At 52.8% G+C, this 26,036-nt stretch overlaps 8 protein-coding genes and 1 non-coding gene across 9 annotated transcripts; 4 read left to right on the forward strand and 5 right to left on the reverse strand.

The window, feature by feature from the left end:
* Nucleotides 1–2,845: 2,845 nt before the first annotated feature.
* On the reverse strand, nucleotides 2,846–5,187 carry SMAC4_13342 (uncharacterized protein; the record flags this gene model as incomplete). The annotated part of the gene is made up of 1 exon (XM_066091380.1): nucleotides 2,846–5,187. One exon carries the CDS (start codon nucleotides 5,185–5,187, stop codon nucleotides 3,238–3,240), a length of 1,950 nt encoding a protein of 649 aa, XP_065946305.1. The 3' UTR covers nucleotides 2,846–3,237.
* A 138-nt stretch (nucleotides 5,188–5,325) lies between these two features.
* SMAC4_13343 (uncharacterized protein) lies at nucleotides 5,326–7,146 on the reverse strand (the record flags this gene model as incomplete). Its single annotated transcript, XM_066091381.1, has 1 exon — nucleotides 5,326–7,146. The coding sequence occupies one exon, from the start codon at nucleotides 7,144–7,146 to the stop codon at nucleotides 5,326–5,328; it is 1,821 nt and encodes a 606-aa protein (XP_065946306.1).
* A 50-nt stretch (nucleotides 7,147–7,196) lies between these two features.
* Nucleotides 7,197–7,529, reverse strand: SMAC4_08209 (uncharacterized protein; the record flags this gene model as incomplete). The annotated part of the gene is made up of 1 exon (XM_003347178.1): nucleotides 7,197–7,529. The coding sequence occupies one exon, from the start codon at nucleotides 7,527–7,529 to the stop codon at nucleotides 7,197–7,199; it is 333 nt and encodes a 110-aa protein (XP_003347226.1).
* A 1,062-nt stretch (nucleotides 7,530–8,591) lies between these two features.
* SMAC4_08210 (uncharacterized protein) lies at nucleotides 8,592–9,514 on the forward strand. Its single transcript, XM_003347179.2, has 2 exons — nucleotides 8,592–9,175; nucleotides 9,315–9,514. The coding sequence occupies exons 1-2, from the start codon at nucleotides 9,067–9,069 to the stop codon at nucleotides 9,437–9,439; spliced, it is 234 nt and encodes a 77-aa protein (XP_003347227.1). The 5' UTR covers nucleotides 8,592–9,066; the 3' UTR covers nucleotides 9,440–9,514.
* Nucleotides 9,515–13,161: 3,647 nt separating this feature from the next.
* On the forward strand, nucleotides 13,162–13,728 carry SMAC4_08211 (uncharacterized protein; the record flags this gene model as incomplete). The annotated part of the gene is made up of 1 exon (XM_003347180.1): nucleotides 13,162–13,728. One exon carries the CDS (start codon nucleotides 13,162–13,164, stop codon nucleotides 13,726–13,728), a length of 567 nt encoding a protein of 188 aa, XP_003347228.1.
* Nucleotides 13,729–14,290: 562 nt separating this feature from the next.
* Nucleotides 14,291–14,390, reverse strand: SMAC4_13344. The gene is given in 2 exon segments: nucleotides 14,291–14,334; nucleotides 14,354–14,390. It is a non-coding gene; the product is annotated as a tRNA-Ser (tRNA).
* A 228-nt stretch (nucleotides 14,391–14,618) lies between these two features.
* SMAC4_08212 (uncharacterized protein) lies at nucleotides 14,619–16,104 on the forward strand. Its single transcript, XM_003347181.2, has 3 exons — nucleotides 14,619–15,030; nucleotides 15,569–15,687; nucleotides 15,903–16,104. The coding sequence occupies exons 1-3, from the start codon at nucleotides 14,977–14,979 to the stop codon at nucleotides 16,048–16,050; spliced, it is 321 nt and encodes a 106-aa protein (XP_003347229.1). The 5' UTR covers nucleotides 14,619–14,976; the 3' UTR covers nucleotides 16,051–16,104.
* A 2,326-nt stretch (nucleotides 16,105–18,430) lies between these two features.
* SMAC4_08213 (uncharacterized protein) lies at nucleotides 18,431–20,598 on the forward strand. Its single transcript, XM_003347182.2, has 8 exons — nucleotides 18,431–18,457; nucleotides 18,579–18,646; nucleotides 18,723–18,753; nucleotides 18,829–19,107; nucleotides 19,166–19,288; nucleotides 19,356–19,450; nucleotides 19,518–19,651; nucleotides 19,707–20,598. Exons 2-8 carry the CDS (start codon nucleotides 18,632–18,634, stop codon nucleotides 20,116–20,118), a joined length of 1,089 nt encoding a protein of 362 aa, XP_003347230.1. The 5' UTR covers nucleotides 18,431–18,457; nucleotides 18,579–18,631; the 3' UTR covers nucleotides 20,119–20,598.
* Nucleotides 20,599–20,705: 107 nt separating this feature from the next.
* Nucleotides 20,706–24,762, reverse strand: SMAC4_08214 (uncharacterized protein). Its single transcript, XM_003347183.2, has 2 exons — nucleotides 21,451–24,762; nucleotides 20,706–21,337 (listed from the first exon to the last, which is right to left on the reverse strand). The coding sequence occupies exons 1-2, from the start codon at nucleotides 21,716–21,718 to the stop codon at nucleotides 20,967–20,969; spliced, it is 639 nt and encodes a 212-aa protein (XP_003347231.2). The 5' UTR covers nucleotides 21,719–24,762; the 3' UTR covers nucleotides 20,706–20,966.
* Nucleotides 24,763–26,036: the final 1,274 nt, after the last annotated feature.

Genomic DNA, 26,036 nt, shown 5'->3' on the forward strand with positions numbered 1-26,036 from the left:
ACTTTCCTACATTCAGTTAAGCTTGGCTTTTCATATCAAACTGACGAACAAACGAAGGCCAGATTGCATCCTCTCTATCTCTGACGGGACGTAGCAAGGTTCTGCACTTACCAGTGTCAACAGAATATGGTGAAGGGAAAATCTGTTGAAGTGACTGGAGCATTCCGTCCGCTTATACCTCTATTGTTTGAACCTGCCCCTATGTTCCATTTTTCGTGTTCCGCCATTATGAACAATCGAAGAAAGAACCCCCGAGTAAAAACACAATTATCTGATACATTGAAGGATGCCATAGGCTAGATTCCACTGCCAGCTCTCCTGGAACCATGTGTGAGTGTCTCCAGTCTTCAAAGCCCACGCTTACAATAATAACAGTCACAATCTTTTCCCTTCCAATACCAATCCAGGAACAAGTCCCAAAAAATACCACGAACAAGACGTGGAAGCCAAGGGAAACTTGCCAAAGTTCCATACGCTGTCAAATGCCGTTTCATATGACCGTCCACCGCCTTCAGTCCTGTCCAAACAGCGGTCGCAACGCCCATATGTCCTTCAGCATAGGAATCCATTGCCGCGAATACCTCTCTGCCAACCCGGCCACGCCAAAACCTCCATCCAACAAAGCCGATAATTGCGGACCTCGAGACCAGCCACAGCACCATGCGAGCGGGATTTGATAGTCCTAAATTCTGGCGTTCTTTGTACAGTATTCTGCGGCAGTTGTTGTGTGGATCCTCGCCTGGATCCTTGAGGCGATCCTCCTCCATCTGCTTGTACATACGCACACGCATCTCTTCCTCCCATGTTAGGTAGTGCGAGGCTTGAAGTGGGACATTGTGGTCTTGAGGTGATGGAGTGGAGTGCTCCGAGGGAGAGCTGGGAGGCTCTGTGGTGTCCATGGCCTGGAGGAGGAGCCGAGCGGGTTTAATGCTGTGCGAGTGATTGATGTTAAGTTCTTCAATATTTGTGCTGGAGTCGTGAGGTGGGATGGATGTTGAGGAAAGGCTGTGATTGTCAGAGGGGTATATCCAGGATATTGATGAGAAAGAGGGCCTGTTGTGTTGGGTTCCAGAAACAACTTTGCTCTGAGCTGTCACGTATCAGATTGGTCAGGTATGCAGGCGTTTCTGCTTGCCTTATTGGTGACGGTAGGCCTCTGGCAGACTCAGTGATATCCTGGTGCGGGGTAGCTGAGTGTTTTACTTCTGTCAAGTCTGCGTAGTGAAGGGGATATCGTGTCTGATGTATCCGGTTTTGACTCATGTGTTTCCAGTCTCCAGTTTGATTGATGCCAGTAAGGTTCGGAACATCCAGTGTCAAGTGTTGACCGGATGTCAAGGGCGTATGGTGAAGGCAAGCAGAATCTGTCAAAGCGGTCGGTGGAGGAAGGTACAAGGCAGGGGAGGTTGAGTAGGGGACATGTTGAGGGGAGGAAGAGGATGCAGCAGAACAGTAGCAGGGTCGGGAACACTTGATATATGCCCAGGTACGACCCAGCCTTAGCTCGGTTGTCAACATGTTCGTGAATTCCATGGTACAAAAGCCCAATTCACCGGTGGATGGAGGAACAGGCCCGGGATACCTCTTCTCCCGTCTTCAAGTTTCTTGAAGGGCCTTGAAGAATAGAGCAAGAAAACGGAGAAAGGCTGGAGATGCTTCTGTAGCGTTCTAAATTCTTCTTCCTACCCCATTCCGCTGCACACAAAGAGCACCTAGCTCTTCTTTGATGCCCAAAATCCGTACCATTTGCACCTATGAACCGGCCAGGCAGCGCCTACACCTTACTCTGCACTCACATCCCGCTGCAGAAATTCTTGCGAGGAAACCTCGACATGACGCCAGAAGAGCGCATTGAGTACGCTAACGAGAAGGCAGAACGCAAAAAGGCATCCGATAAAGGTTGCTTTGGATTCTTTATGACCTTGCTGGACGAATCCAGCGATTGGGTTCCGATTGCGGCGTCGGAATGGAGTATGTCGGAGCCGTAAATGTCCTGCGCCGCGAACTGGCAGAGCCGGATCAGGGTCATGTTGATCGCAATTTTCTTATCCTGTTTCTCCACGACATGGGGGTTCATCTCGTCCAGCTCGTAGTCTGATGGATTGAGTGTGACATCCTTCCATAAGGTAATAGTGAAACTGGCGACGGGACCTTTTTTGACCCCGTGTTCGAGGTGTACGGTGTAGATGCGTATTGGTGGGATGTTCGCCGAAGGATATGTTATTGTGCTGTTCGGCGGCCTTAACGGGGTTGTTATGCCCCGGTTGACGATTAAGACTTGTGTCTGTAGTATGACTTTGGTCGTGAGGTCACTGGTAGCCTTCGCCGAGTCGCCGAAGCCGATGGTCCCCTGGACCCGTGGGTAGAGGTACCACCAATTGAAATGCCAACGTTCCTCGATCTCCCGAAGGGCTTGTTGGATCTCAGCCAATGTGTCTGGCAAAGAAGCAGGCCCGACTGAAGTATCGTTCTGGCCACTCGTCCCACTTTGTGAAAAATGAGACTGAACCTTCACACCAGAGGAGACGAAACCAACAGCTCGAGACCGCAGCAAGCAGCAACCAACAATTCTGAAAAGGAAGACTCACAACTCTGAAGTCAACAGTCCCAAGATGGCTCCGACAGCCAAGGGGAAGAGTGCGCCGGATGAAAAGACTCAGCAATCATCAAAGTGGGTATCGACGGTTCTATTTTTTTGTTGTTGTTGTTGTTGTTGTTATTTTTAACTTCTACTTCCGCCTCCCGTAGGGCATGAGACGTGCCGCACCGGTGAGTCTAGCATACAAAATTAAGAGCAGTGCCCTAATTGTCCACCAAAACCATTAATCCGAGGGCAAACCGAGGCCTATTGCCAATGTAAATCATGTGTTGCCCATAGCGTAAACGCGGCCCAACACTTATAATCGAATCGCCCAGTGGGCGAGCCGCCAGTATATGACGGAACCTGTAGCACAAAGGAAAAGATAAAAGAAATGACAGAATCACTCCTCTCCGCTCTCGCTCTCGCTCTCCTCCTCCCGCAAGGCCTCCTCCCGCCTCCTTGCACGGTGAACTAGCCTGTCCAAGTCCATCGTAACCCTCTCAATGTCGTGGCCATGGCCAACCCCCACCCCTCTACTCCGTAAAAACCCCGTAAGGTTGTCAGCGGCGCCACCGCCGTCAGTGTGCTGTTGCCAGAGGGTCTGGCGCCATGCCTTTCTCGTGCAAGTCCACGAAAAGAAGTGCGAGGTTTGAATCCTAGCGATAAAGCGCTGCCAGTAAATTCCAATAGCAAGGGAGAGATTCTCCCGCGTAGCCGCTTCGCCCGTGCGGGGGGAAACTACATATGCCTTCCTGCAGAAAAAGGGATGGAAGGGATTCTTCCAGCTTCCACAGAAGCATGTTAGCAGGGCGTCTGTCCAACTCTTTTAGTTCGTCGTTAGGCTGGATAGAGACCCCCAACCGGTAGTCTGCATAAGACTCTGGCTTGTTCGCGGCCCACCATGCTTTGAAATCCGTACGCGCCTCTCTCTTAGCAAGTCGCCTTGAATGCGCAAGGGTAGCCAAGCCTTCATTGACTACCTCTCCCCCTTCCGCTCCGGCCTTAGCGAGCTCGTCAGCAATCTCGTTGCCCGTGATGCCTTTGTGGCCGGGGACCCAGCGAACGCTGACCAGACTGGGGCCATAGCCCTTACGGGTGGCACGGAAATCAATGAAAGCCGCTTGTGACGACGCAGCTGGGATTCCTCGGAGTCCTCTAATGACGGACGTGTTATCAAGGCATATCGTAATGCGTGGTCGGGCCTGTGCCTCCGGGAAGAGCGCCACAGCGGCCTTGAGACCATGCCGCGCCCCTTCCGCCTCCGCATCGAAAACTTCCGCTTGTTCTAACTGACCGCATCCGCGGCCGAGTTCTGTCTGTCCTTGGAAGATTACGTAGCCAAAGCCTACGCACTCGCCCTCTGGTCTTTCTTCGGCGTCGGGGTCCTCCGCGTGCGCTGGGAGGCCCATCTGCTTAGCTATCATAGAGCCGTCAGTGTAAACGACAATCTCCGAGGGATCTCGTAGGAGAAGCCATTCTTTGAAATCCTTGGCAGCCCTGTCCTTAGACGTGGGCGCTGGATCTTTGTGAGTGTCTCCGTTATAGACGGGCGGCTGTAGAACCGGCCGTGGGAAAGGCAAGGCGAGCTGTGCAGCCGTCTGTAGAGTTGTAGGGCGGCGAGGCAGGCCGCGCGGCGTCCTTCGGGGTTCCAAAAGACGCGGGACGAGCGGGTGGGCAGGATCTAAGGTGAGGAGGCGCACAGCGTGCCGCCGCCGGGCCGCTTCTAGAAGAAGGGGGACGGGAGGCAGGCTAGCTTCGCGGTAGAGAATGGCAAGGCGCGTCGTTCTCCACACCGGTAAACTGGCGCGGATGGCAATGTTAACCGCAGTCTGGACTTTATGAACGAGGTCCGCCAGTCCATTGCTAACAAGCGGAAACTCCCCTTGTTTACGATGAAGGGCGTGCTTCTTATGGCCTGGCCACCAGATTTCAGAGCCAAATAGGGCCTTTGGCAGGACGACAGCCTTCATAGCCTTCACCATGGAGCCTGGAGGGGCGCCGTGGTAGACTCTGTTGAGACCGCGTATGTGGCGGACTACCTGCTTGGCGGAGGCGAGCCTGTGCTCAATGTGGTGCTTCCAGTTCAGCTTGCTGTAGAGCCAAATCCCCAGCCAACGCATTGCCGGCTGTGCAGCCACCTCGACTCTTCTGTGCATAATGGTCGGGAAAGACGCTGTTTGTCTTTTCCTGGAGAAAAACTGAATTTCGGTCTTGTCCGGGGAGAACTCAACAGCGTTGTCTACTCCCCACCGGACCATGGTGTCCAGCTCTCGTTGAGCCTTCTCAGCAACCTCTTCGTTCAAGGAGCCAATGACCAGGACTGCACAGTCGTCTGCATATCCAAAATGCTGCGCTTCGCTCTCCCCGAGGCGGTGTACCGGCTCTGTGTAGAGCAGGTAGATGATTGGCGATGCAGGTGAGCCCTGAGGGAGCCCGCATCTGAGACGGCGCATAGGAGTGGTCACCCCTGGGTATCGAACGCAGGCCATGCGGTCTGTCATAAAAGATTCAACCCAGCGGACCACGCAGTCCGGCCACCCTTGCTCCCGCAAACGTAAGACCAGCCTATTCACTAGGACGGCATCAAAGGCGCCTTTGGCATCCATGGCTACAAGTGCAGCAACGAGTCCCTTGTCAAGTGCAGCTTCGATATCGTGAAACAGAGTTTCCACAATGTCAACGGCCGAACGCCTTGGGAGGGCGCCAGCCTGCTGGGGATTCAAGACCCCGTTAGAAATAGCCGTTCAAGCGATCCGCCTACCAATAAGGCGTTCGATGCCTTTTCCAAGGCAGGACAGGAGTGAGATGGGTCGCCATCCCTTGGCCGTCGTTTGGTCTTTCCCAGGTTTCGGTATCATAACCACTTCCGCCTGTCGGAAGACTTGGGGGTGGTAGCCGGTAGCGACGCAGCCCTGATAGAGCCGTAGGACAGAGTCTTTAATAGATTCCCAGGATGCTTTCAACATGCGGACCGTAATGCCGTCGGTGCCTGGGGAGGTATTGCCAGAGCCGCAAAGGGTTTTGTAGACTTCATCCGCGTGTACGACGGACGACCAGGGTAGGCGACGGCGTGGTACCGTGGGTACCCAGCCAGTTTCGAGGTCTTCCTCTTCGCTGTTCCTTTCTAGAAGGGCCGTGCGGAGTGCCTCCGCCTTGGCTTCTGGCTCGATCACGGTCTGCCCATTGATGACTAGTGGGGGGGCCTCCATCCGGTCGCGGGGCTTGTGCCACGCCACGATCCGAAAAATGTCCTTGTCGTCTCGCGCCTTCGTGATAAGGTCGTCGAAGAATAGCTGTTTTGCTTCTCTGACCACCCTTTTAAACTCCTGCCGAAGAGCTTCTATCCGTTGGGGGATAGGATTCGGGTTGTTGTGCCTATAGTTGCGGAACATTTTTGAGGCCTGCGCACACGTTTTATTCCACCACTTTGCGTTCTTCTCAGGTCTCAAGGGCCTGCAAGAGACTTGAAGGGCCTCTGTAAGGACGTTGCAGAGGGCCTCGGCGAGCTCGTCAAGTCTTTCCGGGGAGTCCTCGCCTGTAGGGAGAGGCGGGACCAAACCCATAAGAAACGAAACGTTTTCGGCATATAGTTTAATAGCCTCTGTGTCTTCGCGAAGGACCGGTCGACGGCGAGGAGGCTCTACCGGTTGGATAGGAATGTCCGTAATGCAAACTTGGTGGTCAGATCCGCAGTCCGCCTTTGGGGCAGTTCTTGTCGAGCAGAGCGGTATGTTTGAAAAGCAAGAGATTTGAAGGGCCTCTGTAAGGACGTTGCAGAGGGCCTCGGCGAGCTCGTCAAGTCTTTCTGGGGAGTCCTCGCCTGTAGGGAGGAGCGGGACCAAACCTATAAGAAACGAAACGTTTTCGGCATATAGTTTAATAGCCTCTGTGTCTTCGCGAAGGACCGGTCGACGGCAAGGAGGCTCTACCGGTTGGATAGGAATGTCCGTAATGCAAACTTGGTGGTCAGATCCGCAGTCCGCCTCTGGGGCAGTTCTTGTCGAGCAGAGCGGTATGTTTGAAAAGGCAAGATCGATAGCGTTACCGCAGTTGTGAGTAGGAACGCCAGGAGCCGTCAGCAAATCAAGGTTGTGCTCTGTAACGTAGTTAAAGATTCGCGTGGCACCTTCTGATGTTTCCGCTCCGGGTTGCCAGGTGTGGTGTTTGGCATTAAAATCGCCAGCGAGGAGTGTCTTTGTTGTTGGTTGCCAATTCTGCAGGAGCTCGAGGGCCGAAGTATCGTTTGACCGGCGGTAAATATTAACGAAAGTAACACCCTGCATTTCTACCCATAGTAGATCTCTGGTATGGCCGAGTGTGAATCCTCCTGCTGCCATTCCCTTGCGAACGTACGTAGCGATGCGTGGGTGGGTAGCAGTTTCTTCTGTCCATGTGCGGACAGGGGTGTAAAGAGCGTAAAGGGGGTGTCCGGGAATACCAAAGCGGCCCTCGTAGAACCACGCTCGTGGCTCTTGGATCATAATCACGTCCGCTCCAGCCTCACTTGCAGCTTGGAGGGCAATATCGTGCGTGTCGCGTGCTCGCGCTACGTTAGCCTGAAACATCCGTAGTCTAGAATTGTTCAAGTTATCGCGAGAAGGGGTCAAGTGTCCACTCATAAGTCAGCGGCCCTCTTGGAGAGCGTTCTGTGGCGGCCAGAGCGGCGGACTGCGTCGTCGGAAGACGTGCGCTCGTTCAGCTGGACCACTATCGTATCCTCATTAGCTGAGGGCTGTGTCTGGTCAGGGCTGTCGGAGTTCTCAGGGCCGGAGGGGCCGGAGCTCTGGCTGGGCAACTCATCGGAAGACATGGCGGTATCTTCCTGGCTGTCACGGGGGGCGGGGCGGTTGTATTTCTCAGTGAAAAGAGTACCGCCGTTGCGGCAAATGTCCTTACGCTGCTGTGGGGTCGGGCGGACGACAATGTCTCCCTTGCGTTTTGGCCGCATAGGGCAATCGTCGTGGGTAGATTCAAAAGGGCCTCGGCAGTTGGCGCATTGGATGTGGCGGTCACACTCGCCATGGGCAACATGTCCACATTGAGAGCATCGCGCTTTCCGGGTGCATCCCTTGCGGCCGTGCCATTGTAGGCATTTGGTGCACTGGTTGAGTGGGCGTCTCTTTTGGATAAGGCGGCTAACGTTGCTAACGTCGAAGAGACGAAAGGGAGAGACAGGCCTGTCGATATCGAAAGGCTGTGTAGGGGAAGGTCGACATTTATACGTGGTGTAAGCGTGGCGCTTGAAGTGACTTTGAATGTATAGAAGTGCGACAGATTGTTGAGAAAAGCTACTGGTGTTAGAGAGCAGGGAACCCGCAGTTATATACCTGTCAGGCCTGTGAGGTACCTGCGTGCCTTGTTTATTGCTCCTACTGTGCCTATGGTTGCACTGGGTATATTGATAGGTACTGGTCTCCGCCAGTCAGGTACCACCTGGGTTGTTAGCAAGCAGAACCAGTGCGGTGCCTAACACGCAGGAAACATTCAGAACACGATTCAACCATGTGCATGGAGTATGCAGTAGGGTCAATGCGCGAAATATTTGGAATATTTTCCTGGTATCTGCCGCATTTATCTGCCCGGGCAGACTGGAATATGCAATGCAAAGGGACAGGGACTTTATTACATGCTTCGGACATTTTCTAAATAGCCACTACAAAGACCCAAACACTCGCCCGTATTCTATCACATCATGCCAAAGGTACGGTGCAAGAAAAGAGGCACTGGTGTAGTCTCCTTGGAGATAGTTTACAAAGCAAACTTGATATCTCTCGTCACCTTGCCGATCCGCCGTCGAGAAGCCATTTTCATGGACGGCAATCTTTCGATGAGACATGGACATGGGGGGGAAAACATGTGATAGGAACGCTTATTACGAAATCCACGAACCATTGCTCAAGATACGCTACAGCTTTCGTCTCAACATAAACTCGACGTGGCTTAGACAGGAGCTTGTTTGGTGATTTGTCAAAAAACAATAAAAAGAAAAAAAGAAAAAGAAAGAAAAACAAACTGGGTTTGTGCTGGACCACATGCGGGGTCTTGTCATCTTCCGGTACCTTAAATGTAGGGAAAATCAAGAAAACTCCTCGGTTAGATTTGAAGTCGGCATAGCCACTTGTCCTTTGCGTGCTGCCATGCCAGCGTGCGATGGGAAAATATGGGCAGTACAACAATCGATTGAGAATGTGGGTGACATGTAGGTAGACCTTGGCAAAGGACAAGGAAGCACTGGGATTCAATGTTGGTAGCTAGAGGTACTTATGCCCGTGAGAAAAATTGACGATTTGTCAGACTTCTGGACATGTGACGGAGTGTGCGTCGAGGAGCACAGATAACGAGGCTACTTAATAGGCTATTTCTTTTCATGATTGCCCATGTGAACTCTCTTCTTCCTCTTTCCCTCTCCATGGAAGTATTACGGCTTATCTCTTCCATGGGTTCATTCACAAATTACAACAGAACACCACCTCCACATTGTTACAATGGGAGGGAATAACGAAGCAGTCAGCACCGCCGTTAACGGCAATGCTAACAAGCTCAAGATTGGAACGGGCGGTATGATGGACATTGGCATCCAGCTGCCTCCTTCAAGTGAGAGAGTAGACGGAAGGGAACACGTTCACAAATCGTCCGGCCCCAAGGATAGCGAGTACAAGCACGAGTACACTTCCGAAGAGAGAAGATGGACGCAAAACAGTCGTGAAACAGACCCGAGCTAACAGCGAGATAGGCGCCGAGCTACAACCGAAGAAGGGGCTGCGAAACGAGGAGCCTGGTAACTCCCTGTGCAGCAACCCCGACTTTTGTCATTCCCTTTCCGAGTGCGTCTTTGCCCCGCTGGAGCCCTACGAATGAGGTAACGGCGTGGAAAGTACCAATGCTGGTGGGAGCAAGAGGGGGGTTGAGGAGCAAGAGGGGGGTTGAGGAGCGGCGGGGTGGAGGGTGGCGAGGTCTAGCATACTTCTGCCACCCTGTGGAGGGGATATGACGAAGGCCAAAGATGCACAGAATCAAGGTGTGCAGATGGTGGACGAGGGCGAGGAACCGAGCAGAACGTCTTCGATTCGATGCATGCCTCCTCCCTCCATGGCACCGGAGGTTCCCCGGGAGCTTTGTGTGGAACGTGACTCACTCTGGGACCTGTAGCTCAATCTCCGGCTATCGCACAGCCCCGAGGCCTTGGTCGACTGCCGCATACGTGTCCTTATCAGCATTGCCACTCTGCCGGAGTGGTCTAAGTGGATGCTCACGAACATTTCCAAGGAAGGACAGCAAAAGGCATGCGGGCGAAACGAAAGCATGCTCCTTGTGCAGCATTCGAACATTCTAGTCCAGACCAGCATATGCTCCTCAGCCCCCTCCTAAGAAAGCGACACAACATAATCCGGTTCCAAGCGAACAACCAAATCCATGGTGCAGAATCTTGTTTCCCTGACCTTGTGCCGGGACAACGCAGTACGCCAGTTCCAGGACCAAAATATCTAGGAACACACAATCTAGCAGTTTCCAGTTCAAGTCCGCAGCAGTTTTACCAGCGTCCCGCCAGCTCTAACGCCGCTCCATGTACCGGCGACTGCAACAAGGGAGCGACAAGGTCCTTCACGGCGGCCTCTTTGCGTGAATAACCCCAGAAGTGGGGGAACAGGCTCGCATAGCTGTCGGGGACCGACGGAGCAATGCGAGGAGCTCTGCCAGAACAGCCTGTGCGCTCTTTAGCTTCAGCGGCCACGATGAGCCTTTCAGCGAGCAGATCCAGCTTTTCAACACCACCTCCTTGTGTTCGGTCAAGAGCGAGAGACCAAAACCTTGAATCTGCCCGCGGGTAACCTTTAGAATTACGGTGACAAGGCTCCTACTGCTCCCGGTTTCTTCGCGTTCGGGTTTTGGCGTTGCCTATTGGAGCTCCGTGTAGCGTCCTCGGTGTTTACGGATAAGGACCGGCTCCTCGGACCTGGGCAGAAGCTGTCAGAAACGAGATTATGGACTTGGGAAAAGGAATGGGGCAGTTGGAGGAAATGGGACAAGTGGGGGTGGCGATACAGGTACAGATACCTTGGAACCTGCCCCTCCACGGGCTTTTTCCGACGATGACGCTCAAGCTGCAGCGGCGGACATGTTTTTCACGATGGCAAGCGGCTCTCGGAGACTGGACTCGACGGACAAACCTGCCTGTGTTACTGCGAGACCTGGGAACTATCAGAGGCGTACCGTCCTTTGGGGGAATTCTGTTAGGGCAACCGGTGTTTTCCTACGGGAAGGAACGCGTGGAATGAACGACTGGACTTCCTGTTTGCAACAGCAAACGGGCATCGGCCTCGCTTTCCCTGTTCTCCGCGATTCTTACCAGGCGGTCCGTCTCTGGGTAGGAACCCGCGCTTGTTCACACCTGCCGCGACCGTCAACTTAAAAGAACATGCGGGAGCAACGAAGCAGCCACTTTCCCACCCGACTTTCACCTTTGCTCTTAACCTTTTGTGCTGAGACTTGTGCTGTGACAAGGGCAGGTTTCTGAGCTTGGAACAAATAGTTCAATTCCGCTGATAAACTACTTTGGTCTCGAAGGCCTTGTTGGTTCTTTCAACCTCTAGAGGAAGGCTGGGCTTCAAGGCCTTCTTATGCCAAAAGGGAAACGGTACCTATCTAGTACATACGGGTCCTTGTCACCTGAGGCTCCAAGGCATCTAGCGATCTGCATACATGTAGGTCTTTCTCGTATGACACCAGGAGTGTGGCATATGTCCGTTTGACACCAGGAGTGTGGCATATGCCCGTTTCACACCAGGAGTGTGGCATATGCCCGTATGCCACCAGGAGTGTAGCATATGTCCGTGTGACATGTGCGCACCAGCAGCTGAAGGACGACTATCAAGAAGGAAAGGCACTCGACAAACCTTTATGGCTATCCCGTTTTGTCTTTTAAAGATTCTACCCATTGACAGCCGTTCAATTCCTTCTTGCACTGCATCTCGAGGCTGCGCACAAGGAACAAAGAAGAGAGGATGCACCGGAGAAGTTGGGCGGAGAGCAATGGCCTGCTCCTTCGTCCATGCCGGGAGAAAGATGCAAGAGCGAACTGGATCGGTCCCGGGCACACAGTCACCTGAGCTACAAGTACTTGGAAGGAATGATGAGGAAGTTTGGTGCTCCTGAGCTGATCATAAGGTGCAGTGTGTAGTCATGGAGCTCTTGAGAAGGCAGGAGCCAACTTCAAGAGCACATGAATGGGAAGGGACTGCCACCCGGACACGATGCCAGGCAGAAATGACAGTGCAGCCCACCTGCTCGATCACAGATATTTCCGCTCCGCACTCGATTGCTTTCAATCTTCAGGATCCGAACGGCCTCCTTCTCTCCACTTACAACTCTTCATTCTCCATCTGTCTTTCTTATACGCATTCTTTCAAGCACGACTGACAGGACCAAACTGCTCAATGCGTGTCAGCAACCATCCCTTCCTTGCGGCGGCGGCCCTAAGAGCAATGGCAACCCCATTGGAAGTCCCGGGATCACAAGGAATGACAGGCGAGAACCAGCCACGCTCGAATGACCGGCATCGCTCTGGAGGAGCAGCAATTGTTGCCACGTCCAAGCGGGACAGGGTCCCGGAAGCCAACGAGAACACCGGTTCTCACGGGCCGCTCCCTAACCCAGCCAAGAGTGAGTACATTCAGTTTCCTGCACAACCCTCCTGACATGTGCTGTTGAGTGTCTAAAGATGTCTGTTTTCTTTGCATTTTTCTACATACCATCACCATGGCATTTGATCCTCTCCACATGCTGTTCCTTCTTTCCTTTCGTCGTCCGTTCCTTCTTACCTTTGATCAATCAAGGTCATTAAGAGTCTTTGCAACTGATGGTTGATGCTGATCATGTTCTCTCCCAGAGCCACGCTTTGGTTGTTCCCTGGAGGTCCCAGATGTTACGATCCAATAAGGAATCACCTATGTAAGCATTTAGATAGACCAATCAGAGCCGCGCCGGGCGCCGGCGCCGTAGACTAATGGCGCCGCGGCCACGGCCAAGGGGGCGCTGGGTGGCCGGGAATGGCCTCACCGACGCAACGGCGCATACTGAAGGACCAGTATATAAAGAAGGCCTCCCAGACCTTCTGAATACTGGGCTCCTCAGCAAGCAATAGCTATCACAATACATCAGTATATTTCGGCTACTACTCTGTTACTCTATTGTTCTATCCCAGCGATAATACTCCTGTGCTTGTAACAGTTCGTCATACCAGAGCTACATCACGGTCGTTCTTCCCTGGACGTTGAAGAAGGAGGAAGGGTTGAAGAGGAGACACTCGTCAACACTCCGCCGCAGCGCACTCTGCCTCCCATCCAGTTCAATCACCCAGAGCCTCAACATGCAGAAGGGCACAACGTGCCCGCTAGGACTATCATTTCCATATCCGACGGTGATCTAAACCAGCTGTTCGGTTATTGTGCCCAGTGTAGTGCAGGGGCGGAAGCGGCAGATTGGCATCTTGAGGCCCCAGGACTCCCTTGCAGACGACAGGAACTGAAGGATGCTTTCGCACTGCAAATGCCTCCGGAGTTGTGAAGAGTCCGCATCGGTTCATGGGCGAGTCACTGGGACCTGGACATGCCCGTCACGGGGGCATCAATGCTCAGTGGACATCGATCTGGATCAAAGAGTATCGCGGCCGTCTTCTTCCGTGGGTTGACAAGCTGATCAACATTGACACCTACGACTGTTTGTCGCTGGCATATCGACTACTCTGGAAGCTTAAGGACCTACCTCAAGAACCTCACTTGAACGAAGTTCGGAAGACAAGGAGTGAGGCGGGCGAGGTCACCAGCACCTTGATACTGCCTCAGGATATTGCGATTGACATCATGATGAGATCTATCATTCAGAGAAGGGCTATGAAGGGCGAGAAATGGGCGTGGGAGCATGACCTAGCCGCCCTGAAGAAACAGGCTTCGCTATTGTCGGAACCCGCATTCACAGAATGGTTTATTGGCTCCCGGGACGCACTGAGCCAGTTGGGCAAGCAACGCGAAGGATTGACCAGCGAGTTTCTTGAGCCATTGCCGGGATTCCAATACGCCATGGCACTGAATGTTGGTTCACTGGGGGTCAAGGAAAGGCGTTCATTGCGCGTGTTGTGCGGACAAGGTTGATCAGCTAGACCATGATTAACTGACTTGATATGGGATATTCAGTGGTATGTCCCTTCGGATAGAGGAGGAGGAGAGGAGACACCAGAAGCTGTCGCATGTTGAAGACGATGTAAGGAGAATGTCAGACGCCTAATCCACGCCATGAATGCTATGCTCATTTATGACACCATGTATTTGTACTTGATCGAGCCCATCCTGCACCTCTATTATACATGCGGAAAAAGACAACGAGATATAGAAATGCAGAGACATGGTAGCTGACAAGAGGTCTCGCGCCCACGAACTTTCAATATGTGTCTTGAACCGAGTGACGGATGTACATTGCAATATTCCATCCAAGCAAGCACCAGCAACGAGAATTAACAACTTGACAGGCCACATCATAAAGACATCCAACAAAAGCTCGGCCATGTCCCTACTTACCGCTCCCACCAGCTGCTGACAGAAAAGAGGAGCAAAGACGCAAACATCAACGACGACATTGGCAACAGCGTCAAGAAGACATCCCATTAACTAGATCAAGAGAGAAATGAGCAAAAAAGAGCATAAAGAAAAAATAATGCGTCACCTACAGGATTCGAACCTGTGCTCCCGAGGGAACTGCCTAAACTTGCTTTCTTACGAATAGCAGGGCAGCGCGTTAACCACTCCGCCAAAGTGACTAGTAGTGGTTGTTGTTGAAGATGGATGTTGGAGCTACCCCTCATATTGGAGCTTGGGGGTGGGGAGCTCATGGGAGCTCATGAGGAGCTTGGAAGCTTGGGAAGTGGGGTTAGTAGTGGGGTTTATGGGGTGACTTCCGATTCTACTTCCAGTGTCTGACAATCCGACGGCCTGAGGTGACCCCTGGATGTCTTAGCCAGTTGCTGATTTTTACAAAACATGTTGATCGGTCATCGGTAGTTTTGATTCATTCGCTATGGCGGATTCAACCTGCATTCCTTCTCAAGTCCTCCGCATCAAATAAGTACCACTTCCATCTGGATGTCGCCGCTGTCATACAGGGTTTGTCAACAGCGATGGCTTATTAATGCTTCTCTCAGGGGGGTGCCTCGGTTCGCGCCTCTCCACCTTTTCCTTTGAATAGGGGCCCGTATCTGGATTTGGCTTTAAAGACCCCGCTGTTCCCGCCTGCCGTCGATCTCACCGTCCTGGTGTCACTCATTCAGCTCGTTGCATCAATCTCACCACCAGACGACAACAGATCACCATCCACACTTATAACAACAGCCCGTATAAACAGCCAAAATGACTATCTCCCTGATTGCTTTCATTTATCCCAAGGAGGACAAGGTTGAGCGCGTAAGTTGGTTTCTTCTGGATTGTTGAACTGCCCCTGCCTGTTGAACGGAGAACAGGAAGGGGCTTCATGTCCCTGCTGGAGATAAAGAGGTGCATGAATATGGGAGGTACCTTACATGAAGAGGTGCATCTGGGCATGATATCCCCGGGCACTTTCGGGAACATTCGCTGCTTCCAGTCCCGTCAACGACTGAGCACTTGCAACCGCGAAACCATCAATGTCAAGCCACGAGAAGGGCCGACTGCCCTGGGTTACCTTACCTGCAATACGCCCGGGCCATACCATCACCACCTCATAGCCCCAGGGGCATCAATTATCAAGTCCGACCCGCGCATACAACTGAACTGGCCATAAATCAGCCTTGTCTCCCACGCCTTTTCAGCATTCCAGTCCGCAGCATGAATGATGCATTGAAAGTTCACGCCTTCTCCATGTTCTCGCAAACGAGCGGATGACCGATGATATCTCCAGTTCTGACAGTTTCCCGTTGTCCTTTGTCCTTGTACTAATATTCATATTCCTCTTCTGCTTGAACAGCTCAAGGAAGTCGGCAAGGACACCGCCGAGTGGGTCAAGGCCAACGAGCCCGGCACTCTTCAGTACCACTGGTCCGCTTCGACCGAGGACGATAAACCCGTTTTTATTGTTCAGGAGTCGTAAGTTTCTTTTTCTTGTCCTTCTCGCAGCCAGCAGCATCTCAAGTCCAGCCCACACAACCAAGGTCCAAGGAACCAACCTGTTTTCTTCGGCCCGGTCCGTGGTGGTGATCGGTCTGGGTGCTAGAGGTCTTCCATGTTCATGTCCATACCCCAGTGCTATTTATGCATCCAGCCCCATCTATACTCCGTAGCTGACACCTCCTCTTCCGCAGCTACGCCGACATGGCCGCCGTCGAGGCTCATAAGAACAGCCCCAAATTCGCTGAGTTGGTCGAGCTCGGCCAGAAGGAGGATCTCTTTGCTAAGCCCATCAAGGTCATGATGCTTGACGCGTTTGGTGGCTTTGCTAGCCGTCTTTAGATGTGGTAGATGTGCTGATGCTGGAGGTCCGGAATCAAAGTTTTTGAAGCCCCCGGCTTGTTCCCTGTCGTTCCCACTGGGATGTATGCATATTTGTGCGTGTGAAGTGTCTTTGTCGACCGATAGCCGCTTGCGCTTGCAAGAAAGAGGAAGTAACTAGCGAGATGGGTTCCGATCCGAGGATTTTGCGACGCGACACTCGTCAAGGCGGGCAATCTGCGTAGAGGGGTCAGCCATATCACTTATCCCCTTCCACGGTTGAACGAAATCCTCATTTCCGCGTGGTCTGGGAAAGGGCTGGAAACAGCGCTCCGAGATTTTTGCGCAACTTGGGCGAAAAAATGCCTCGAAGATGCCGTCTCAGGAGTTTACCTACCAAGGGCGCAATCGAAGAACGACGCCTCGTAGTCGACAATTTTCCTGCAACCGGATAGATGATCGCTCAGGAAGTTCGAGGGCAGGAATATCCGGGCAGCCGAGGCATTCCAGGACTTTCGTGTCGAGTAGTGTGTTGAGACATCCATTGCAAATGGACCAAGGAGTTGAGGTTCTTGCCGGTACAGAACATTAAACGAGCCGAAGTGTGGTGCTTGATCAGAACTGAAATTTCACGCAGGAAAGAGAGCAGGCTGCTCTCATCAAAAAGGATGAGCAGACAGACCACAAAGAGAGAATGTCCAATGCAAAAGGAACCAATGGGGGAAGGCGGGAAAAGTCCCTGTCGGCTAATAGGCTCAGCCTTGTAACCGAGCTGCCGGTCTCTGAGTTCCGGGCTAGAGCCTCGCGGCAAAGGACCAAAACATCACAACAACAAAAAAACAGCCACCGGGATCTCGATGCATTCAATGACACTGCCGTGTCGACAACACGACCCCGGGAGCATGTTCACGTGGCCCATGGTCGGTTCGTTGCGTCGGCAGCCGGACGGGAACTTGGGCAAGAATGCGGGGCAAGCGGGTCTCCATCCGGGGAGTCCCGGGCCTTGGCGATAACGGTTCCGTGAGCTGGACTTTCGGATTTTGGGGGCAGACAGGCAGCACGCGCCGGGAAGAGACGGGAGAATGGAACCCGAAGAAACACCAATCCAGGGGTAAATTCCACTTGGGAGGTTCCCCTGGGAGCCCCGGCGTCCCCAAGGCTCCTCGACAGGGTTCCGCAAATGGAGGTGCAATCCAAAGTGGCTCCCAATGAGGTCATCAGGTCGAGTCCTGTTGTTCAGTTCGACAGCTCGTGTCAGAGTGGTGCCCAGTCGGTCGAGATGCCCCGATGATTGACTGTCCATCACTCCAAAGCTGGCGTTTTCGCGTTCCGCGATTGTCAACGTGTCTGGCTTGCTGTGCTGCCACCGTAAAGGCCAAGGTAGTCGTGGACATGGGATGACAACGAGGGTTCGGCTCTATATCATATACGCCAGAAGCGTATTCAGCCCGGAAACCACCATCACGATGAGTGTTGGCGATGTTGAGCGGTGTGGTCGTGTCATGTCGGACCGAGGTCATTCATCGCGATCCAGTACCCCAGATTCCGATCTTTTCCATTTCATGTTCTCCAACCACGACAAATTCGGGGAAGTCTTGACACATTCGACGTCCACGAGACCCGAGGGCAAGGGTTGTTTGTTGTCCAACCATCCGTACGGGGGTTGCATCGGCATATGGTCTCCTCAGTTCTGGAACTGACGAGATGAATATGGAATAGCCGTTGGAAGAATGGAAAGGGGTTGTGAACTGTTGGACTGGCGGTATTGGAATTTAGTTGTTTGGATAAAGTTGAACCTCCAAACATGCCGGCACACCCAGACAGCGAGCAACTTTTGATAATATTCAATGTCAAAAACACGGTATGACGACACAGTATTTGAGAGTCTCCAATTCTTCTCCCATGTTGACGATGGCCAAGACGAATGTGACGGTCCCGTAGCAGTGGAGCCACCTGGTTGCGGATGGCAAGACACACAAGAACCACGCTCAGCAGGCCAACAGAGCCGACAGGAGTGACGCGACACTGACAAGGAAGCGTCGGGAAGACGGCCGCTTGGCGCTTTCCACTCTTTTGAGGGTCTGGGCGAGCTGGGCTGCGGTTGCTGCAAGTGGCCTGTCATTTTGGAGACAGCTCCCCTGCTCAATGCCCGTCGTCAAACCCCCACCTTGGACCACTAGTGAGGGGCACGACGCAGCTCTTGCTCTGTTTGGGTGTCCTGGCCAATGAGAACGCGGCTTGAGCGTCGGTGCTATGCTCGGCAGCCCCGCTGACTGACCTGCGATCCCTCCACTCCTTCCTCGTCCTTGAACCACTGATTGTTGGGTGTGACTGTCCCTGTTGCAGTTTCTCTCTTCTCCCTTCTTCGCAAATCTCCTGAGCAGGACATCAACCCTCCGTCATACAAATTCCCGCAGTCTGCAAACCCGTAAGTGCTTCCAGTCTGTCCCGTCTTCCTCTTTTCTTCTCTTCATACTTCGTTTGTGATACCCTCAACTGCTATTCCTAGAAAGCGCTCTCGTACTTATTCCACCTTTCTACATCACCAGTTACCCCGCGTCACGCAACTTAATCTTCAGATCAACAAGAAACAACAGTCAAAATGGGTGTCTTCGATGTAAGTTTCCCCCTTCCTCAACCTGACAATGGATAGCCTCGAAGCTCAAGTGATCTAACGGTGATACCCTCAACAGGAACTCAACCTTCCCGCTGGCGTCCTCTACGGTACGATTTGGCCAAGCAAATACGCTGCCCGATACCGGAACATGAACAAAATCTGACATTCTTCTTAACCTCTAGGCGACGACGTCCTGAAGCTTTTCCAGCACGCTCGCGCCAATGGTTATGCCATTCCCGCCTGCAACGTCACTTCTTCCTCTACTGCCGTCGCTGCCCTCGAGGCTGCTCGTGACCAGAAGGCTCCCATCATCCTCCAGACTTCCCAGGGTGGTGCTGCCTACTTCGCCGGCAAGGGTATCAAGGACTCTGCTGAGAAGCGTGAGGCCTCTGTTGCCGGTGCCATCGCCGCTGCCCACTACATTCGCTCCATTGCCCCCATCTACGGCGTCCCCGTCGTTCGTAAGTAGCTTGTCACTGTCGCTTCAGCTCGCGCGCGGAAAGGCTAACATGCTTTTAGTCCACACCGATCACTGCGCCAAGAAGCTCCTTCCTTGGCTCGACGGCATGCTCGATGAGGATGAGAAGTTCTTCAAGGCCAACGGCGTTCCCCTCTTCTCTTCTCACATGATCGATCTCTCTGGTAAGCTTGAACCAAATGAATGCGACCGTTACCACCAATGCGCCGGCTTACTGACTTGCTATTACAGAGGAGAGCGTCGAGGAGAACATCGAGACCTGCGTCAGGTACCTCAAGCGCATGGCGCCCATGAAGCAGTGGCTCGAGATGGAGATCGGTATCACCGTACGTCATTACCCACATGTGCATGCTCGAATGCATACCTATACAGAAAGCTAACGCTTGCAAACAGGGTGGCGAGGAGGACGGTGTTGACAACTCCGGCGTTGACAACGCTTCTCTCTACACTCAGCCCGAGGATATCTGGCAGATCGAGCAGGCTTTCCGCCCCATCTCCCCCTACTTCTCCATTGCCGCTGGCTTCGGGTAAGACCGCATCCTAGCCTTTGTTCTCGATGCACCATGACTAACAAGATGACAGTAACGTCCACGGTGTCTATGCCCCTGGCAACGTCAAGCTCCACCCCGAGCTCCTTGGCAAGCACCAGGCTTACGTTTCCGAGAAGCTTGGCGGTGAGGACAAGAAGCCCGTTTTCTTCGTCTTCCACGGCGGTTCCGGCTCCTCCAAGGAGGAGTACCGTGAGGCTATCTCCCACGGTGTCGTCAAGGTCAACGTCGACACTGATCTCCAGTGGGGCTACCTGACCGGTGTCCGTGACTACGTCGTCAACAACATCGACTACCTCAAGACCCAGGTCGGCAACCCCGAGGGTGCCAACAAGCCCAACAAGAAGAAGTACGACCCCCGCGTCTGGGTTCGCGAGGGTGAGAAGACCATGAAGGCCCGCGTTGAGGAGGCCCTCAAGGACTTCAACGCTTCCGGCTCTCTCTAAATGTGGAGGCCAAAGGGTAGCAAAAATGGAATGATTTGATGAGTACACTGCTTGGTTTCGTTCGTGTTTATAGTGGTTTCCGGCCATTGAGACTGGTTCCATGGCGTGTCGGCTTTGCCGATGCTTGGACGTATACTAGCAGGTTGGTTCACGGTGTTCCGGGTGGTTTTAGTTGCCGGCTATGCTTCGAGTCAGATCTGTGACCAGGCTCGATAGATTATTCAATGCCTTGATGGATGCTAGCCGGTGTGGTTTGGGATGATACCAAAAAGTAGTACATACCCAAATTGAAAGTTGCCTTTGGGTTTCTCCAAGTCTTACACGGACCTTTCTGTCATGCTTGATCTTGTGTGCTTGTTGGTGCATGCTTGGATCTTGTGTGTTCATGTGTGGTGGAGTATATAAGCACCAAGTCTAAGTCTTCCTTGCAACAACGAGGTTATGAGCAACCCATTTAGCTCAGTGGTTCCGATGTGAGCGGCGAAACACCTCTTTGGAGGGGAGCTTCTAGGTTCGACCTTCATAAGGGCCATCTTATGCATTTTCTCGTCTGATGATTTGTTCTAGACACCACTTTTCACAGACGCGAGGACGCAGCCTTAAGATGTCGTCTTCCTACGACGGTCCCCCATCCTCGGTGAACAAGTGCTTAGGAGACATTGACCAACAAATCATCCGCGGTTAGTACAGATCGAAGCCACGAGCCCACGACGCATTCATGTCATCAATCATGTTCATTATCGTAACTGTTGCAAAAGGCCACTATGATCATGAATCCAAGGATGTAAGAACCTAGAGGTAAAAGAAACCCAAACTCCATCAATGCAAAATTCCGGAACATAACCCACTTAGAAGTTATCAGAAGAAGGCTTCAAACTGCTAACCATGCCACCCGCCTGCTCCTTCAGCCTATCCCAGCTGGAGGTGCTGCTAGCCTCGCTCTCCGCCCTCCTCGCCGAATTCGATCCCCTGTCCCTGCCCTCGCGCTCCAACATGTTCACCTGGCGCTTGAGCACGTCGATCTGGAACAAGCGGAAGGCGTCCTCGATGCGCTGCCGGGAATCAGGGTCGCGGGTGATGGTCCTCGTGGCGGACGCCGAGCCGGTCAAGAGACCCATCTCGCCGCCGAGCATCGACCCGCCGAGTGCGAAAGCTGTGTATGTGGCGATGTCACCCCAGCGGGTAGGGCGGAGGAGGGGTTCTAGGTCTGGGACTGGTTCTATTTTTTTTGTATCTGTCAGTATCGAGCGCAGAGAGCAATAGAAAAAAAAAAAAAAAAAAAAAAAAAAAAGAAGAAAAGAAAAGGGACGAAAAGGGGGAAAAAGAACATACCCCTTCGACCATTAGCAAACACCACCTCGGTCGGCTTGGACACCATGCGGAAAACGTTGAACAACGACTGGCGATTCTGGCGGATACGCCAGGCCATGGCGAGGCCCAGACCTAGACCGAGGAGAGAGCCGAGCGTGGCGTGCGTGGACACTTTGCTGGCGGCCTTGCGCAGACGGGCGCGGTCTTCGGGCTGTAAGTCGTGTTGCATGTGTTGCTCGCCGAGGTCGGCGAGGTCTTTGTTGGGGTGGCCACGGAGGATTGCGAACATTGTGAATTCTTTCGGGGTGTGTCAGTTGGTGGTAGGTAGGGCGTGGTGTTTACTGTGGTGCTGTAATGGTGATGTTTCAATCGGTGATGGTGGTGATGGTGAAGATGGTGATGTTAACGAAGCATGTCTTGGCTGAAGAATAGGGAAATTCAATTGACACAGCAGGAAACGGCATTGTTTATAAACGCTGCCCAAAGCTACCTCTATCGTACAAAGGAACTCCAAAAAAAAACTAAAAAAAAAATAAAACCTGGCTGTCAACACTTCGTCATTGTGAAGCCAATCTACTCCGTTTCCAACATCTATCATGTGTTTTGTCCTGCGGAGTTGCTGCTGGTCCAAATTGCTCCATGTGTGGTGTTTTGGTCATGATGATGTTAGATGTTCCGAGAGGGCCGGTGGGGATGCGATGATGTCACTGCACTCTTTGCAGCTTTTGGGAGCGAAATTGTTAGTGCAACCGCTGGAACATTTGAACGGTAACAATTTACGAGCCCCCGCGCCGTTCCCGGGGCCGATGGACCACGAATCTCCGAGCACCGGCGCGTCGGAAACACTGGGGTTGATGCGGACTGCGGTCCGGGGCTTTGTGAGGAGGCGTTTCGTTTTCGCTTCATTCCCTTTTTTGCACCTTCTTCACCTCTTCTTTTCCACCTTGTCAGAGATGTGAGACCTACGGAAGTTGCAATCCTACACCCAATTGACAATCTCAGTTGTGTTTTAGCTGCCAGGCCTGGGTTCTGGAAAACATTTTCCTCCCGTCTTTAACCGAACAAGACACGAATCAAGCATGTCTCCCCATCATTTGAGCCACCTTCGTCTCAGATCATGTCTTTTGCACACCGTTAAGACTGCAAGTCCGTTGCCATCGACGACACGAAAAGACCAAGCCACGTTCTGCGTTCCACGTTGCAGATTGCCATTCAAGGGCTCTTTTTGGGGAATAGGTCCGGAAAAAGACATGGAAGCAAACAAGCCTAAACCTTATATTTTTAGCTAAGCATTGTTGACAACGTGTGTGTGTGTTCGTCCGTCAATGTTTGCCTCCTCCTCCACGCCTGTCACGAACCTTGGACGCCCCGTCAGGTCATTCCCGGAGCCACCAGGTTGTTCAATACCGATTCCGGGCTCTGGGATTCGTGATGCCGGTGAATGGGAGTGGGATGAATAGGGGTCGACAGAAGAAAGGCAGATTCGTGGTCCAAAACAGCCGGGGGAATGGGGGATGAGGGGAAGTCTGTCAGCTATCATGGACCAGCTCGCTTGTTTGACCAATGGATCTGTCGCTGACCTTCTTTGCTACAGTATCACGAGCTGAAGACCAAATTCCTTGACCTGTTTGCTGTCCATTGCTCATACCGATCGGTCCCGACGGGAATAACCGCTTTGGGCTCTCTGTTTCCTGGTACCGACAATTCTTCAACCCCCAAATGCAACAACTGCTGCTGCCTCACACCGCAGCGATGTGGCTATCCTGAGGAGAAGAGGGGGGATCCTCCGGCGGCAAAAAGAGATCGCAGCATCGTCGAGCTATTGGTTTCTTGCTGAGAAACCGGACTCGGCATAACAGCCTCTTGCGGACACGATCACAATATGTGCCCAACTCAAGCACATCGACCGCCAACAACTCCAATGTCGTCTCTCGTCATGTGCTAAATGTCTCTTGTGCGGCGCTAGGGCGGAAGATAGCGTGCTCACCGGCGGCGAAGCTCGCTAACCGGTTGCCCAAGCCGAATCAATCGCACTTCACGCTTGAAGATCACCCGGAATGGAACGTGGAATCCAAATAAAGATGGTGCACAGAAGGTATACAGGCGCTCTACGGTGATATCTTTTAAGCACTATACCCGTTACATCCCTCCCCAATGCACGTCAGCCGCGCAGCGGCGCAAGCGCCGAGTGAGGTTGCAGCCAGTTGACCACACGCGGCGCGGTTGCACATGCGAACATATAGTTCTTGGAAATCTATCCAACTGTCAGCGCTATCAATTCACATGGTGGAATGGGATTCACGATGCCTGAAGGCTTCGCTTACCCCCGTTGGGGATCTTGGAGGGTTCTTAGACGTCCAATCGCAGGGCTGTGCGAAGTTTGGAACCAAAGGCCGCCGGTCGCAGTGCGTGAGACGGACGAGCGCCATGCGCGTCATTAGGTTCTCCCGTTGGGTCTTGTGCAAGCTGAGAGGCATTCTTCGGCTATCCACTCTTGACATTGGACAACGAAGAGAGGGCTGCCTGCAACGGAGATGGAGGGCTCGGGATGTTGACCCGATGGACTTAAGGTATTATGCTCATGGAGGCGACCTTTTCGCTGCCTTTTTGCCAGAGGTAGCTATTCCCAGAGTCGACGACGCTCTGTGCGCTTTGGTGGTAGCGGGCGGTTACGGTCTCGGAGTATTGCAACGGTGCGCGGACACCATGGTCGAATTCGGAGAACGTTTCAACGTGGACTTTAAGCGAACATCCAAATGGCATCTTGAAAGACAAGTTGGGACTCGCCGTTGCATCATTGACTGACGACCGACACGCTCCGTCCTCAACCGCCACCGCCGCAACGCCGCCCCGGATTCCCGAGAAACCGGACCGCTCCCGGTAGTATCAACATGTCGCGGAGCAGCGCGGCGCAGCAAACGTGCACGCCTTTGACGAGGTCGGCGACCAGAAACCTTTCACGTTTCCGTCGGCTCGCTCTATGGCGTTCTACGCCGTAATCATACAGGACGTTATGGAGCCCCCTTTCTGCACGGTTGCGGAGGCCAGGTTTTTTGCCCACCAGGCTGTCGGGATAACTATCGGACCAAGGGATTGTTCTGCTCAAAATTTGTGTGGCGTTGCACAACAGGCAGCTATCAATGACACTGCACATCTGTGGTCGTTACTGAGCAAACACATTCCCGTGGCGTTGAATATCGTGAAGTTTACCCTAATATTGGGACATAACTCCCGAGTGTTTCGAAGTGATACAGACATGGGGATGGACGACAAGGCAGAAATCATTGTTCGGCGACTAGAACTCCAAACCTTTCCACGATCTAGGTGCCCGCGACACGAATTTGTTTTGACGCAGATGCAGCTTTGCAAGGGCGATATTTCGTCACCTCGTTGTTTAGGTAAATACTCCGATCACATGTTCCAAGGGTGGCTTGCATACAAAGTCCGATTGTCTACGGCTTGGCTCACCTGGCACTGGGCAAATCATTGATGGACTGACAGCCAAAAGAAGAAAGAGACGAGCAAAGAAGAAAGGAAAAGCCACGCCGTTGGTAAAACTTTTCGGCACACTGTCTCAACGGAACGCAGTCCGAGTTCAATCGAAACCGATCGTCAAGAGAGCAGCCGGAGTTGCGAACACGATAAGATGAAGATCATCTCGCAACGGAAAGCCAAGAGAACAAACATCGTGCGATCCTCCATTACCGGTGCCTTGGAAACTTGGGTCTTTCTCATTCCTTTGACGATTCTACAACCGCTGAGCACGGGGACGACGACGACAACAATGCGGAAAGCAATAATACCGTTAGGTAAAGAAGTACGGAAACATGTCAAAGGGAGTGAGCACCCTCATACGATGGCGCACCATTGAAGTTACTAAAAGTGGCCTTCGAGAGCCGCCACAACGTCAGCGTTGCAGCAGCAAGGTACAAGCCCTGTTCAGGTCCCCGTTCAGCCCTTCTGCATGTAACTGTACACGCATTTGCAACCCTCCAGAATACCTTTCTTCCTCGCAAGCGATCACGGCCCGTGATAAAGATGATCATGATAGGGCTCAGCTGGGCCTTTACTGCTGAACTTCTGGGTGATGTCTAGTGAACCCCATCACGAGAATATTGGCGGCTGGTTGGCCATGTTCTTGTCAATCAATGTCTGTACATGCCCTTGGCATTTCCTCGTGGCCAGGTGACGCTATTCCCGTCTTGGAATGGTTCCGGCCCCCAATGATGCATACCGGACGGCTCAAATCTTCAATGCTAACCCTCCCAGGCAGAAACAAGGTTGGATGATCGACCAAACCACACTTCACACTATGCCCTATGTATAAGCGACTTACAAGCCACTTTGGTACCTTGGTGCGAACAGTAATTCCCGAGAATGGGACGTCTTGGTCTTTGGGCTGAGAAGAGCAACCTATAAGCCAGTGTGAGGGTTGTGATACTGTGATAAGAGCTGGAACGGCAAGAGAAAGAAGGGGGAAGGAAGGAAAGGTTCGTGAAAGGAAACGACAAGCCTCAAAAAACTGTCACTGTCAAGGAGGCTCGAGAAGAATGACCGGGTTCAATGATCTGGGAATTGGGGATTCAGGGCGTTCCCAAGCCACCAGA

The sequence above is a fragment of the Sordaria macrospora genome, chromosome 2 (genome assembly GCF_033870435.1).
Source record: "Sordaria macrospora chromosome 2, complete sequence".
Classification (NCBI taxonomy): Eukaryota; Fungi; Ascomycota; class Sordariomycetes; order Sordariales; family Sordariaceae; genus Sordaria; species Sordaria macrospora.

What these genes read in the sequence shown, in the direction of transcription:
- SMAC4_08212 (XM_003347181.2), top strand. Translation starts at nt 14,977, where the DNA reads ATGACTATCTCCCTGATTGCTTTCATTTATCCCAAGGAGGACAAGGTT. An exon ending in AGGAGGACAAGGTTGAGCGC is followed by an intron (nt 15,031 to 15,568) that starts GTAAGTTGGTTT and finishes CTGCTTGAACAG; the next exon opens with CTCAAGGAAGTCGGCAAGGA. An exon ending in GTTTTTATTGTTCAGGAGTC is followed by an intron (nt 15,688 to 15,902) that starts GTAAGTTTCTTT and finishes CCTCTTCCGCAG; the next exon opens with CTACGCCGACATGGCCGCCG.
- SMAC4_08214 (XM_003347183.2), bottom strand. Translation starts at nt 21,718, where the DNA reads ATGTTCGCAATCCTCCGTGGCCACCCCAACAAAGACCTCGCCGACCTC. An exon ending in GTTTGCTAATGGTCGAAGGG is followed by an intron (nt 21,338 to 21,450) that starts GTATGTTCTTTT and finishes CAAAAAAAATAG; the next exon opens with AACCAGTCCCAGACCTAGAA.
- SMAC4_08213 (XM_003347182.2), top strand. An exon ending in TCCCGCTGGCGTCCTCTACG is followed by an intron (nt 18,754 to 18,828) that starts GTACGATTTGGC and finishes CTTAACCTCTAG; the next exon opens with GCGACGACGTCCTGAAGCTT. An exon ending in CTACGGCGTCCCCGTCGTTC is followed by an intron (nt 19,108 to 19,165) that starts GTAAGTAGCTTG and finishes ACATGCTTTTAG; the next exon opens with TCCACACCGATCACTGCGCC.
- SMAC4_08210 (XM_003347179.2), top strand. Translation starts at nt 9,067, where the DNA reads ATGGGAGGGAATAACGAAGCAGTCAGCACCGCCGTTAACGGCAATGCT. An exon ending in CATCCAGCTGCCTCCTTCAA is followed by an intron (nt 9,176 to 9,314) that starts GTGAGAGAGTAG and finishes ACAGCGAGATAG; the next exon opens with GCGCCGAGCTACAACCGAAG.